The 13,627-nt window shown below is 40.4% G+C and overlaps 1 protein-coding gene across 1 annotated transcript in view; it reads right to left on the bottom strand.

Moving 5' to 3' along the window:
- LOC140233447 (E3 ubiquitin-protein ligase Su(dx)-like) overlaps window positions 1-13,627 on the bottom strand; it is a 63,737-nt gene that overhangs the window by 13,427 nt on the left and 36,683 nt on the right. The window contains exons 4-11 of the mRNA XM_072313563.1: window positions 8,578-8,702; window positions 7,789-7,926; window positions 5,830-6,063; window positions 5,012-5,390; window positions 4,222-4,317; window positions 2,468-2,645; window positions 1,432-1,489; window positions 181-265 (exon numbers count right to left, since the gene is read on the bottom strand). Coding sequence (XP_072169664.1) covers window positions 181-265; window positions 1,432-1,489; window positions 2,468-2,645; window positions 4,222-4,317; window positions 5,012-5,390; window positions 5,830-6,063; window positions 7,789-7,926; window positions 8,578-8,702 — 1,293 coding nt within the window. The remainder of the gene's footprint in view (window positions 1-180; window positions 266-1,431; window positions 1,490-2,467; window positions 2,646-4,221; window positions 4,318-5,011; window positions 5,391-5,829; window positions 6,064-7,788; window positions 7,927-8,577; window positions 8,703-13,627) is intronic.

Genomic DNA, 13,627 nt, shown 5'->3' with positions numbered 1-13,627 from the left:
CGGAAGAAAATATTGAAATCTGCAAATTTTGGAAACACAATACACCTCAAGACTAGAAAATACAAGCGGTGAGAAGAAACGGGGGGGGGGGGGGGGGTGGAGGGGGTGGGAGGGGAGAGAAAGAAGGGAGAGTGAAGAGGGAGGGAAAAAGGGAAGTGATTCCAAGTTGGTGATACTAACCCCTGTGTCCTGGGGTCTTCCCATTGTGTTGTTCGGTTCAGATGATTGACAAAGTAGACTCGGCTATGGGTATCCGTTCGCTTTTCTGTCGACACAGACAAACAAGCAAACAAACAAACAAATCAAAAAGGCGCTCTTTTCTCTATTCCTATGTACTGTCAAAATATTTGAACTCAGTCGGCCCAGGCATTGTTGACTGAGCTATGCACTATCAGTCTTCACATGTTATACAAATAATGAATGTTTGTGAGTGCAATGGACAGAATATTTCAGGAGGTGAAAGATGAAATGATCCATTCAGCAAGGCGCAGCCGAGTAGAGTGGATCAAAGATTTCATCTTTCACCGAATGAAATATTCTGTCCATTACACGAATAAAAAACATTTATTATTTGCTTTATATAACGCCTAAAATAGATCCTTGTCATTTGATGTTTTACTTATTCAGAAACAAGAGAGAATCTGAGATCGAAAGAGCGCTCACTGATAGCTTTACGCTATAGCACGCTGTCGTTTACACACACTGCAAACGCAAGCCAGGCTCTTGGCGTGCATGAAATGAAGCATATCGTATGGATCCAAAATTGCACAGTAAATAGAGCCACAATTGCACCGATGATGATGTCACAGTGAAATGGGACGAATGATCAATGTCAAACAACCAATCAAATGACAACGATCTATTTAGGCGTTATTTAATAACTTCCACACTACAAAGGAAAGAGATGATAAAAGATTTTACTATCAATACAAGCACAGAAACTTAAGTCACTATTGAATGCTACGCTGTTTCATATAACAATTGAAATATTTACTGATATTACTGCTACTTCTACTTCTATTACTACATGTACTCTACTTCTACTACAACTTTTACTGCTAAGAAGAATTATTATTTTCTGACTTTGCACCTCTCAATCCTGTGAGGTTGCTGAAAGCATTACACACAAGCCTTCTCAAAATGGCATAGATGACATAATGTACCATCAAAATTTGATCTGATTTCTTTTGCTATTGTTGTTGTTAAATGCCTAAACAACATTTCTGGGGTCCTGGATTACAGTTTGAGGGTGTAGAATTTTCACTTGATTGACTTCACTGTAAGGAAATATGTACATGTCAGGTTGGTCGGAATACAGAGTGGATCAAATAGCAGCACATCAAATCTCCCACCATTCCTAGAAAAATACAAACATTTCTCGTGTTCATTCAGAGCAGGATAGAGAGAAGCAGTATCTTGTGAATATCTTACCCCAGCCAGCTGGCAAAGGTCCCAACGGATCACTGGGGTCTACTCCTCCTGCGGCTTGCTGTAAGAGTGAAACAGAAATCAATTCATTACCTGAGAATTAGTCTTACACCACAGTCCCACACACCCTTCCCAATGTATTTATTCATTCTTTTGTGGGCAATCTAGGCATCATCTCACTTTAAAACATTTTGTTTTTGTAACACATATGTAAAACCAAACAAAAATGCAAACACACACCTAAAAGAAGTTAAAAAGAAAATAAAACTAGAATAAAATCTCAAATTTACAATCTTAACATACAGGCCCAGTAACATCTATGCTATTGTCCCAATGGATATATCAAAAAAAATTATGTGATCTCAAACTAAACCACAAGAGTTCTCCCACTCAAACCACTTTTTCAAAGCCAGCATTGCTTCACACACAACCTCATCATTTATTGACTATTGTGTTATGACCTCATACCCAGCACATTGTGTGTCGGTCATTGTTGGCTCAGAATAAAACCTTAGCTTCAAATCATCCACTTCCTCCTCCGTATTTTACCTAAAAAAAACATACTGCATGTCATGACATGGAATTCTTAGTGGGTCATTTCAGTTCCTTTACAATCAGCATTTTCGTCTTGATGCGGAAGACGCTGAAAAGGCCTACGTGATATCAGTATCCATTTTCTACAATCACGTCGAGGACAGTATGTCTGTCTCCTTTTAGTGCTAACAACAGGCCGGTGGATGTGTCACAATGGTGTAGATGAAGGCAATTCATTCACACAAAAGGGCATGTGCTGGAAGGCATGACATTTATCTTCCCACTGAAGGCAAGATATTCATCTTCCAAACATCCTGGGGGGGGGGGGGGGGGAAGCTACGCTATAACAGAGCCAAGTCAAATAATATCTGTGATAAGCGGTGAACTCTGCCTCTTCCCCATCTCCCCCATCCCTCCCCCTCCCCCTCCCCCTCCCCCTCCCCCCCCCCCCCCCCCCCCATTCTCCTCCTTCCTGCAAGCGATCTGCAGCATTAAGCCGACTTACCGGCAGGTAGAGACGCTGCTGCAGTTGCTGCATGGCAGATTGCTGGAGTTGTGCGTGCTGCACCTGCCACTGCTGGTAGTTGCGGACAGAGTCCACTGTGGGTCGTTGCCAGGTGGTGGTGCGGGTGTTGTGGTCGACGTAGTATATTCTGCCCTGGGGATCTTTTCGACGCTCCCACCTGATGCATAAGCAAACAACATGAAAGAGATGTTAAGAGACATATCATTAATCTGCTTCTTGGAGCAGCTAACAAACTGGACATGATTTTTCAGTGATTAATTTTCAAATGCCTTTTTACATTATGAGATGAAAGAAAGATCTGCTCATCACAGCCTGACATGACTCTTATGGCAAGCTGCCAAATTGCTACATGAAGTGTGTTCCTGTATCTGATTAAGTATGCTACAACTGTATACATGCAAAGACGTCAGTGTTATTCATAAACAGCTTCTGCATAACTTTGGCATTTCACAACCACGATCTCACTCAAAAGTAAACACTGCAACACAGAAATAGTCATGGATCAGAGTGACCACTTTGATTGTACGACTAATTTGAAAATTGCTACAAAAAGGTCAGAGTCCAGTTTGCCTTGTGTTGCCACGGTCTAGGGCACAGCAAACTGACTGCGAATACCTTCAGTCAATGAATGCTATTGCAAAGGAGAGGAAGGCTGCATATTCAAGGGCATTACATATATATAGATATATATATATATATGTCACCGACGGGACAAATAGACGTCCACTCGGTATTTAAGTAAATACAAAAGAAATATAAATATTAAAGAGGGAGAGCAATTTTCTAAATCCGTTGTTCAAATAAGAAGACGGGGGGAGAAAGAACGACGCATTATTAGCAATTCTTTTAAATTGAATATTAAATTTATTTTTTTTTAGAAATTCTGAATAACAATTACAAAATAATATATTTTGGAATACAAGAATACAAAGAATGAGATTAAAATTTAAACTTAAAACAACGCAACACTGTGTTCAAGGTAGAGAGCTAAACCATCTCCATCGCGATCCAGGCGTTAAAACAGGAGACAGACAACAAAGTCCTTCTGACAAACTCCGTGATGGCGAGAGTATGCCTCAGCCACCGATATTAACTGGTGTTAAATGTGGTTTAATTATCCACAAAACAAACGAGAGTGCGGGGTGTCCGGTAACGTTGGACTCGGATCAGCTCAGTGGATGGAAGCGTTCTTTTGTTATGATTTCTTCTATGACAACCACAAACAATTGCGCATGCGCATTACCAAAAATACACAGAAATAAGCAGTAGTGTAGTAAAGGGGGCATACGTGTTGAAATATTTTGTATCATAACATATATATATATATATATATATATATATATATATATATATTTTTTTTTTTTTTTCCCCACCAGCCCCAATGGGCTTGTGCAAGTGCTATACTCTCAACATGCAAGCAGCATCACTGATCTCTACAGAAAATATCTGGATATCTCATTAGCTCATTCACGGTGTACAGAAAATTGAAGCCACAGCGCCACCATGCTAACAGCATGTTTTCCAGCAGAGACTGTCGCCAAGATCATGTGATGTCATTAGCTTGCGATGTGTGTGATAGGATGGTGGCTCGGTTGCTTCAAAACATTGGCCTATGAGACATTCAGATATATCCTCTAGAGATCAGTGGCAAGCACCCATTTCATTTATCTACTCCAGTCGTAAGTTTTACACGCAAGGGGGAGCGTGGACATGTCGCAACCCTGCCAACTCACCCCGGTGGTAGTGGCTGGGGCCTCTCCCACGTTGTGGTCTGTGTGTTGTGGTCCACGTAGTATGGCCTACCATGCTGGTCCAGTCTCATCTCCCAGCTAACAAAAAAAAAAAAAAAGTTGACGCAACATTAATCAATTGCATACCAATGTGTACTGACATCAATTTATTCTCCCTCAAGAATATATATCATGTGATACTTGAATTGGAATTTTCATCCAGAATTCAAGAATTGTTCTACTTCTGATATTCTTCAGTTCACTAATGTAAGAAAAAACATACATCTAAATTTGGCTCTATCTACAACATAAATACTGAAGCTCAGTGAAATTTTTGACTCTTTGTCAAAGTGTTCATTGAAGATGACAATTACAAATGAACTGATACAATGACAGATATTTACAATATGTGTATAACCAGGGCTCCACACTAACTTTTATTTTTGGTGGCCCAAAGGCAAACATCAGACCTTTTTTGGTGGCCCAATCAGGCTACCAAATTCTTCATTTCTGAAATTTTGGTGGCCCGATGTGCGTTTTTGGTGGCCCCGGGCCACCGGGCCACCATTAGTGTCGAGCCCTGGTATAACTGATGACCAAATATCACAATGTATGAGCTTTTTCAGTTTGTATTTCATAATCTTGTCCAGCTGCTTTCTTATTTTCATCCATTTGTTGCATAATTACAGATGGATGCACAAAGGGCATAGGGAATCTATCTGCGGTGATATACCCTATAGAAATGAGGTTTATTATTATGATTATTACATGTGTGTCTGTATTTGAGACGTACTTTGAAGGAAGAGGTTGATTGTTGAGGTCTACGCTCCTGCCCACAGGTGCCCCAGCACCCACAGGTCCGGCCCCCGGTGGAGCCCCAGTGGGTGCTCCTGCAGGCGGGGCACCTGTCGATGCCCCTGATGCAGCTCCTGGGGTGGCTGCTTGGGGTGGTGCGGCGGCTGCTGCGGTCCCCTGGACCGCCCCTGCTGCTCCTGCTCCTGCTGCTGCTGCTGTAGTGGCGGCGGCAGTGGCTGCCACGGCTGGGCCCGCCCCAGGAACCTGGGGGAGGGGCCTATTGGCCATGCTGTTGGCTGTGGTAGTGGAGGATGTGCGGCTGGCGGCAGTGGTAGTGGTAGTGGACCGTGTGGATGCAGCTGCTGAGGATCTTGGAGCTGTAAGTCATACAGGTAGAGCTTATTTACACAGCTCACACTAAAGGCTAGCTGCAGCGTTTAGTGCAAACACGTCATACATAGGCAATCATCATGTAGCTTGTCACAGATCAGATGCCTGTTTCAACAAAGCCTAGACAACTTATCAAAAAATACTGTCAAATACTCTTTCTTAAATCAAGTAAATGACACATTTCCCCCTCTACCCGCCCATGTCATCTCCTTCTTCTGTCTACCCTCAATCTTCACACACACTGGAATATAACACCTTTTCTCTCAGAGTTCTGACAAAAAAAGAAATACGAACTTGATATGATGTAGAATATATGCTAATTCTTTTTCCTATTTCTTCAATGTGCCATGGAGGATTCACACTTAAAAAAGAAAGAAAAAAAAAAAAAGACACAAAAGCACGACCACCAAAATTTGAACTTTGTACCTGGAGTGGGACCATTGGGTCTGGACGGAGGATTCTGAGGCCTGGCCGGTGCGGGGGCCCGCCTCTTGGCTCCCCCAGCCGACGGGGAATTATTGGCACTGCCACCAGAGTCCTGCTGGTTGTTTATGGAGGCTGAGACGGCCGCTAGAGCGGCCAGGCGGCTGTCTGAGCGGCTGCCGTTGGTCAGACCATCAGGACCTGCAGGCACTTCACCGTTGACCTGGGAAGACGGACCTTCGAGGTAGAAAAGAGGGGTGGATGTTATAGCTTACCTGTTTCTAAAGCTTTAGACTAAGACTGACAACTTTGCTTTTAAAGCAAAACTTTGTCTTTAAACCATTCTATAGCTTATGATATCTTAATGTTATCATAGATATGCCTAATTAATGATTAATGGTTACTGTATCATATAGAGCATTAATCATTATGTCAAATAACCAACTGCAAACACAGACTCTGCTTTCTCCTAAGTCTCATGACAGGCTATTCTATAAACCAAGTGTCGGATCACTAATTGCTTCTTTTTTTATTCCATTTGAAGATTACAGCAACTCCTCTCTGATGGACTGATTAGGAAACTGCTGACTTCTCAGACAGACATCTCTAGATAGTTGATGCCTCATATAGAATCAGAGAGAATGCCTGACACCACAAAGAAAACTTTCCCAAACCTTGTGCTCTCCAGCTATAACAAAATCAAAAGCACAGGGTAAGTGACCTACAATACGGAGCCACTGAGGGAACCCAGTGTCTAGACCATGGCACTCCTGAGAAGCAAATTAGGAACCAAAAACAAAGTGCCCTATTGGATGGTGGTTCCCACCTCCACAGTAAGTGAGAGTGAAACAAGGAAATAGACTGATGTATAACCAACATGAATGGTGTCATTTCCAAACTACTAAAGCAGAAGCTATAAAAGGGAAGGTGGTCTCTTCAGAAATTCTACACTTCACACGAATGTTCCTGTTTATTTTTCCACTGGACGGTCCCTGCCCGAAGACAGGAATGTTCAATTCACCCCGGCATTACCACAAGCATTAATTTGTACAGCTGTATGTTTGCAAATGCTTAGCTCAGAACGTAGCACACTGTTATCATATCCGTAAAAACATGTTTGCCTTTAATTTAGTTGCGTGTATGACTCAATATTTGGCACATGCTGCAGTTTCAAAAGTTGCTCCCGATTCCAACTTTCCCATTCCCATTCCTTACTGTACAATGGGAGAGAATTTCCACTCCTGAACATACATGTTCAGGTGAATTCTGAATTTGCAGTTATCTTTCATGGCTGTGTTGCTTTTGCATACTAATTAATTAATTCCTTTATTCATTTATCTTTTAGAATTTTTATGAGTGATTTTGTTCACTCTCGATATGCAACAAAATATCTTTCGAGAATTCCAGCTAACATGGATCCTTGGTTCAATAAATCATTTTTGTTCTTCTTTTTAAATAGGCAGGATACATTCAGGAACCAGTGGTATTTATGTTACTATTTCTATGATCGAAACGGTTGGGTGTGCCACGGGCTGCTAATGATCAGGTAACAAATTCCACAAGGCACCACCACTACGCAATCAGAGGGAATACTTGTGTCTACTATGTATCTCAGTGGGTGTAATTAATTTCCAAACTGGGGAGACTATTGTGTATTTCCCTCCCATCAGGATATGAAGAGATATGTTAAAGGTAAGCCATACTTCTCAGAAGGGATTAAAATTTATCTGCCAACATTTGGAAGTTTGCTGCATTTTTTACTAATATTTTGCATTTTCATCATTACCCAACTGAAATTGTGCTATCACAGTGTTATTTCACACACTTCTCATGCATGTGTGTACTTCTTAGAGCCAGAATTGACGGTTTCTGTAATGAGAATTGTTTTCCCTCCCACAGAATCAAGGGGAATTGGCAGGTCTGGGTGTGGTCGTGCAAGGACACGCCCTCGCATCATCTCACCATTTTGGCTGACTGCTCCCAGGGAGGACAGTAGCTCCTGGCTGACCGTCATCCCGTCCAGGACGATGTGGAGGTCTCCGCCCTTCTGTGACCCCTTCCCCTCCGCCTTCAGCTCCACAGGGAGTGCCAAGTTACTCACTGGTGGTAGGAAAAGAAAATACAGATCATACAAAATAGCAAGAAGCAATTGGTACCTGTAGTTGTGTACTGTAAAGCCTGAAAGTTTCACAAATTTCACGAGCCAAGATTTGTGAAAGTAAAATACTTGCAAACGTTTTTGTTTACACAATGCATTGAATGCTACAGTACATGTAGTCAACTCGAGGTCAGCAATTTACGAAAGTTTCACGCCGCGACAAAGGATGTTGGCTCCAATTCGCCAAAGTTTCATGCCATGAATGTTTCTGGTGTTACAGTACGTCAAAGTAAATCCATCACAATATTGCCTACTGGAGCTTTGGTGCAACATAATGGACTATCTTCTAATTTCATCACAACTACCTCCACTGGACAACTTCTGGGTGACTATAAAGACACTTCAATTTATGAAATGAAAATTATGGTTACTTTGTACAAGTAGGATTTGAAGATGTTGACAGAAATTTAACTTTCCAAGTACATGTACACTGTAATAAAATGACAATGTATACAACCATAAATATACATGGACAAATGCAACAACACTGATGATGTAAGCCTTTGTAAAACAGTGACCTGTATTACACAAGTAGGACTTTGTCCGTTTGATTTGGGGCAATTATCAGGTCATCATTTGATGTGTCCACAAACCTTTGCCGTTGTGCTTGGCCAGAAGTGGCAGCAGTTTGACCTTTGCTGTGCCAAGGATGACGTCGCTCTTGATGTTGAAGTGGTTGAGCACTCTGAACTGGAGCTCTGCCGTGGGTTTGACCAGGCTGTGTTTTCGGTATAGAAACAAATGAGAAAGACAATCCATGAAAGTAGATACGAGCTGATAAATGAAAGTATGATGTGATTTCTAATGATGAGTGCAACCCAAGCAATATATACAACGTATGCAATCGGAAACGTATGCCTCCAAGAACACTATAATTGCTTTAGTTTGTTTGATTGTTTGCTTTCATTTTCCGTCTGAAAAGATTGCTGAACAGCCCACATTCAGCTGCATGACATGTAGCTCGTCTTCCATGTGGTCTAGTTTGTCTGAGAAGACTGAATATTCAATTAATAAGTTGCTAAATGGCGAGAGATTCAACCGGCAGGATACAAAAAAGTACAAATACCCCCATCCCTTTCCCGTCGCCCATTTCCAACCATGAAGTTATGATGAAATTAGAAGATAGTCCATAACTCATGACCATGGTAAGTTTTGTATGTGCATTTCTGGCAAGAATCTTCATTGCATACAATAGTCATATAATAGCTCCTTCTGGAAAGGTAAAGTAAATAATCAGATGATGAAATTGGATAGCTTCCAAAAAAAAAATATGCAAAGACACTTTCTCATCCACTAATTTATGCCATGGAAAGGGCAACTATTTTCATGTGCAAATTGCACAATGTGCTAAAGGGACAATTGTTATGTATGATGAATGTCAATGAAGATTATGAATCATTTCTGCAGAACTTGCCTGAAATGAATATCTTACTAGGACAAGATGACAACTTTTAATAATTTTAGCAATTAGGTTGACACTATATTCCAAAATATTCCACAAATTTCCCTTGTGTTTGGGAGCACATGGATATATAATTGGATAGTTTATTGGGCTGAACAGGACGTCATGATATACAAGATTAGGGTCTCTTAGGCCTGAAAAAAATCATACTCTTTCCTATTTTCAATTCAAATCATGGTATACTTGATAACAAAAACTTTCATATTTTTTTTTTATGCACAAGTCTCAGATTTGATGTAATTGAATATAACATAACCAGCAAAATTATAATTCATACTTAAAAGAAAGGATAATCAGTAAAAGGCAATTACGGTTCAATCACTCTCTTTGAAATATAACTTCAAATTTTCCCCTCAAAGTATACTAAATATCCCCCACAACATGAGATAAATGTTCAGGAAAGAGAAAAATTATATGTTAGTTTTACAGTTTTACATGTTCATTACCTCCGCTAAGGGAGGAGGTTATGTTTTCGTTACCGTTGGTTTGTTAGTTAGTAGTTAGTTAGTTAGTTAGTTTGTCCGTGTGCAAAATAACTCAAAAAGTAGTAAACGGATTTGGATGAAACTTGCAGGAAAGGTTGAGAATGACACAAGTAACAAACGATTAACTTTTGGTAGTGATCCGAGAATTTTTGGGGAATTTATGAAGGATTTTTGACATTTTGGCAGGTAGGGTTAATGAACTTGGGAGTTCAGGCTAAGCGTATTGAGGTTTGCAAGCGCGCACTAAAGTGCGTGCTCTAGTTTCTGCTGGGCGAGGCGCGCCGTGCAGCTGAGGGTTTATGACGTAACAAAGGCTTCTATATTGGGAAATCGGGCAACTTTCAGCACACAGGTATGGGTGGAAATCACTGATATCTCTAAAGAAGAACAAGATCAGTGGTGGAAATCACTGATATCTCTAAAGAAGAACAAGATCAGTGGTGGAAATGAGCTGCATGCTTGGCGGAGGTCTGCGCTCTCAGAGTGCTTTTCTAGTTATGAATATATTAGCTTTACATGTTCATCATAAATTTCATGAGAGAGTATCATTGTCTGTGTATGTATCACATACACAGACAATGTATCACATACACAGACAATATACTGCTACCATTGAAGAGCTAAAGTAGTCGTACACAGTTTAGGAAGCCATCCCTTTGCATCTTTCTCATCCCCATCCCCCACCCCCACCTTTTATAATACAGCAAATCACATCAGTGATGACATGGTCTACATACAGTTGTACATGTACATGTCTGTGGGAATCTTGTGATATACATGTATTTGCCACAATTATACAAATGTGTAATTGTCTGTCGAAACCTATCCTTACATCAAAAGAATTGTTCATTGTATTACATATTGTATTTGGTACTAGCCAAATGAAGAGTAGAACATGAAGTTGTCGGGGACGACGAATACAGAAGAGCATGACCATGATTCTCAGGCTCATCATGCGGGCTCCGTCTACACGAAAGCTGATCTACCCACTCCCGACATCATGATGATGAGTAGGGCAATGATGGTAACACACCCTCACAGTGCACAGTGGGTACCGTGTTTCGACTGCATCTCCCGATCTTATTATATGAGATGCCCCAGATTATGTGGGAAGTGAAAACGGGTCAGAAGGCATCCATCCCTTGCCCTCTGTGGTGTGTAATCTCTACTGAACAGCACATGATGTAAAATCAGGCGCACTTTTAACCACAATGCATTGAGATCTGTCAAGACGTACAAAAAAGACGTCAAGGTGCTAAAGGTCGCTTCACGCCCAACTGCTCACAGGGGGCTGTGTGTATGTGTGTGTGTATGTGTCTGTGTACGAGTGTTTGTGTGTGTGTGACGCAAGTTGATATCTATAGAAACTGAAGATAAATAGTCAACTGCCTATTATTGCTTGATGCCGGGTACATACGTGGTGCCTGAGCTGCTATCTAATCTGCTTGTACAATGCAAGAACCAACCACTGCCCAGGTACAAAGAACACTCGTGCTATTTGCTCTGATTGATTATGTACAATACTGCGGGGTACGGTGAGCATGCAGATACATACAAAATGTGGGGACTGGTTCTTTTGGCAAACATCTCTCATACATGACCACTAATTTGACAGAAAATTTTATCATACAAAGCTTCGTTGCCTGCCTCAATGGAATCCTGATCACTCTACCAACGACTTTCTACTACTAAAAATCTGACAAATGCAATGCACATGAACATTCCCAGGCTACTGCCAAAACTACTGTTTGAAATGTATGTAATGATAAAGAGTGTGTCAGTAGTTTTGTTTTCATTTCATCATGTCCTTAAAGTGTCATTCAATCCTCTTTTCAAGTCATGTGCATAGCGGAGCTTGAGATGTTTTGAAGATGATTTTGAGATGGTGGTCATAATGAATTCACTGTCATATCCATCACTATATTGCTATATTGTCACAAATACTTGTCTTTCTCTCTTAAAATTAACAAGGCTACCATATAAACCATAATTGATGCCATGACTAATGGACTACTAAATGCTAATAACCTCTTGTGATAATAAAATACTCCGGGGTAAGATCAACGATATCCTCATTACCAAAGGCTTGTAGGAATTGTAGAAAAACTACATGAACATGTATGAAGGCAAGCCAGAGTTTCAGCAGACTGGTATAAAAACAAAACATTACTAGACTCGGAATTTGTCAAGACTGACAAATTAGGTGATCCGATTTTTTTTTAAATCAATGATTCGAGTTTTCACCTGAGATTAGGGACATTCGTCGTGTGATGTTTGGATTCTCATTTTGAAAAGGGAGTCAGACCTGCCATCTTGGGTACCGAATTCCATATACACTATCAAAGATGCAGAATGAAGTATATTTGACCTTTGACCCCACTTTGCACCCCCAAGATGGTATTTGAGTAAAAAGTGGTTATTTTGTGAAATGATTCTTGTAACATGGTCTTTGCGTGTGCAAAATATGGGAAAGATAAGACATGTATTCACCAAGATACAGGATGAAACATTTATGACCATTTACCCTAATTTACATACCCAAGATGGTGTCTGATCAAGTAGTTGTTATTTTATGAAATAATGTACGTAACATAAACTAAACATGTGCAAAATATGGGGATGATAGGGGCTATTTTTCTTGAGTTATTGCAAAGAAAAATTGGAAAAAGAAAGAAAGATGGAAATACATCGAAGATAACCTTTAATTTCAACCACGTTTTTGGACGTGATCCCGACACCATATGAAAAAACAAAGGGTCACGTACGATCGCGCAAAGTCTCAGCTACAACATATTAAAATCTGGGAGAAATTCACCGAAGGGTAAGTGAGCTAGTGCTCGATAAAGACAATCATGTCAATTTTCACATCTAGAAAAATTCCCTCCCATAGAGATAACACGTCATAACGAAGATAAAGAAAGAAGTACATATGACCTTTGACCCCGATCTGCACAGACAAGATGGCATCTGAGCAAAAAGTGGTTATTTTGTGAAATGATCCCTGTAACACGGTCTTTACGTGTGCAAAATATGGGGAAGATAGAACATGTATTCACCAAGATACAGGATGAAACATTTATGACCTTTGACCCTAATTTACATACCCAAGATGGCGTCTGATGAAGTAGTTGTTATTTTATGAAATAATGTACGTGACATGAACTAAACATGTGCAAAATATGGTGGTGATAGGGTATGTTTTTCTTGAGTTATTGCAAAGAAAGTTGGAAAAAGAAAGAAATATGAAAATACATCGAAGATAGGCTTTGATTTCAACCAAGTTTTTGGACGTGATCCCGATACCGTATGAAAAAATGAAGGGCACACTTACGATAGCCCAAAGTCTCAGCTACAACATATTAAAATCTTAGAGAAATTCACCGAAGCATAGGTGAGCTAGTGCTCGAAAAAGATAGTCATGTCAATTTTCATTTCCAGAAAAACTGCACTCCCATTAAGATAACACGTAAACTGGTCAAATTTGACAAGATTACTCTCAATCCAATATTACGAGGTGATGCTGTCATCTAATCAAAATGGTGTTATTATATTAATGAAAGAACATTTGTGACCCGCTACAACAAAAAGGTCCTAAAGTCGCGCACCGTCGAAGCCGTGAAAATCGAGTTTGAAGTCAGAGCATCATGATTGGTCAAAACTTACGATTTTCTGATTTTGACATATTATTGGAGTCTG

This window comes from Diadema setosum, chromosome 9, assembly GCF_964275005.1.
Source record: "Diadema setosum chromosome 9, eeDiaSeto1, whole genome shotgun sequence".
NCBI lineage: Eukaryota > Metazoa > Echinodermata > Echinoidea > Diadematoida > Diadematidae > Diadema > Diadema setosum.
Note: the sequence above shows the minus strand (reverse complement) of the source record. Positions and strands in the feature narration are given on the sequence as shown.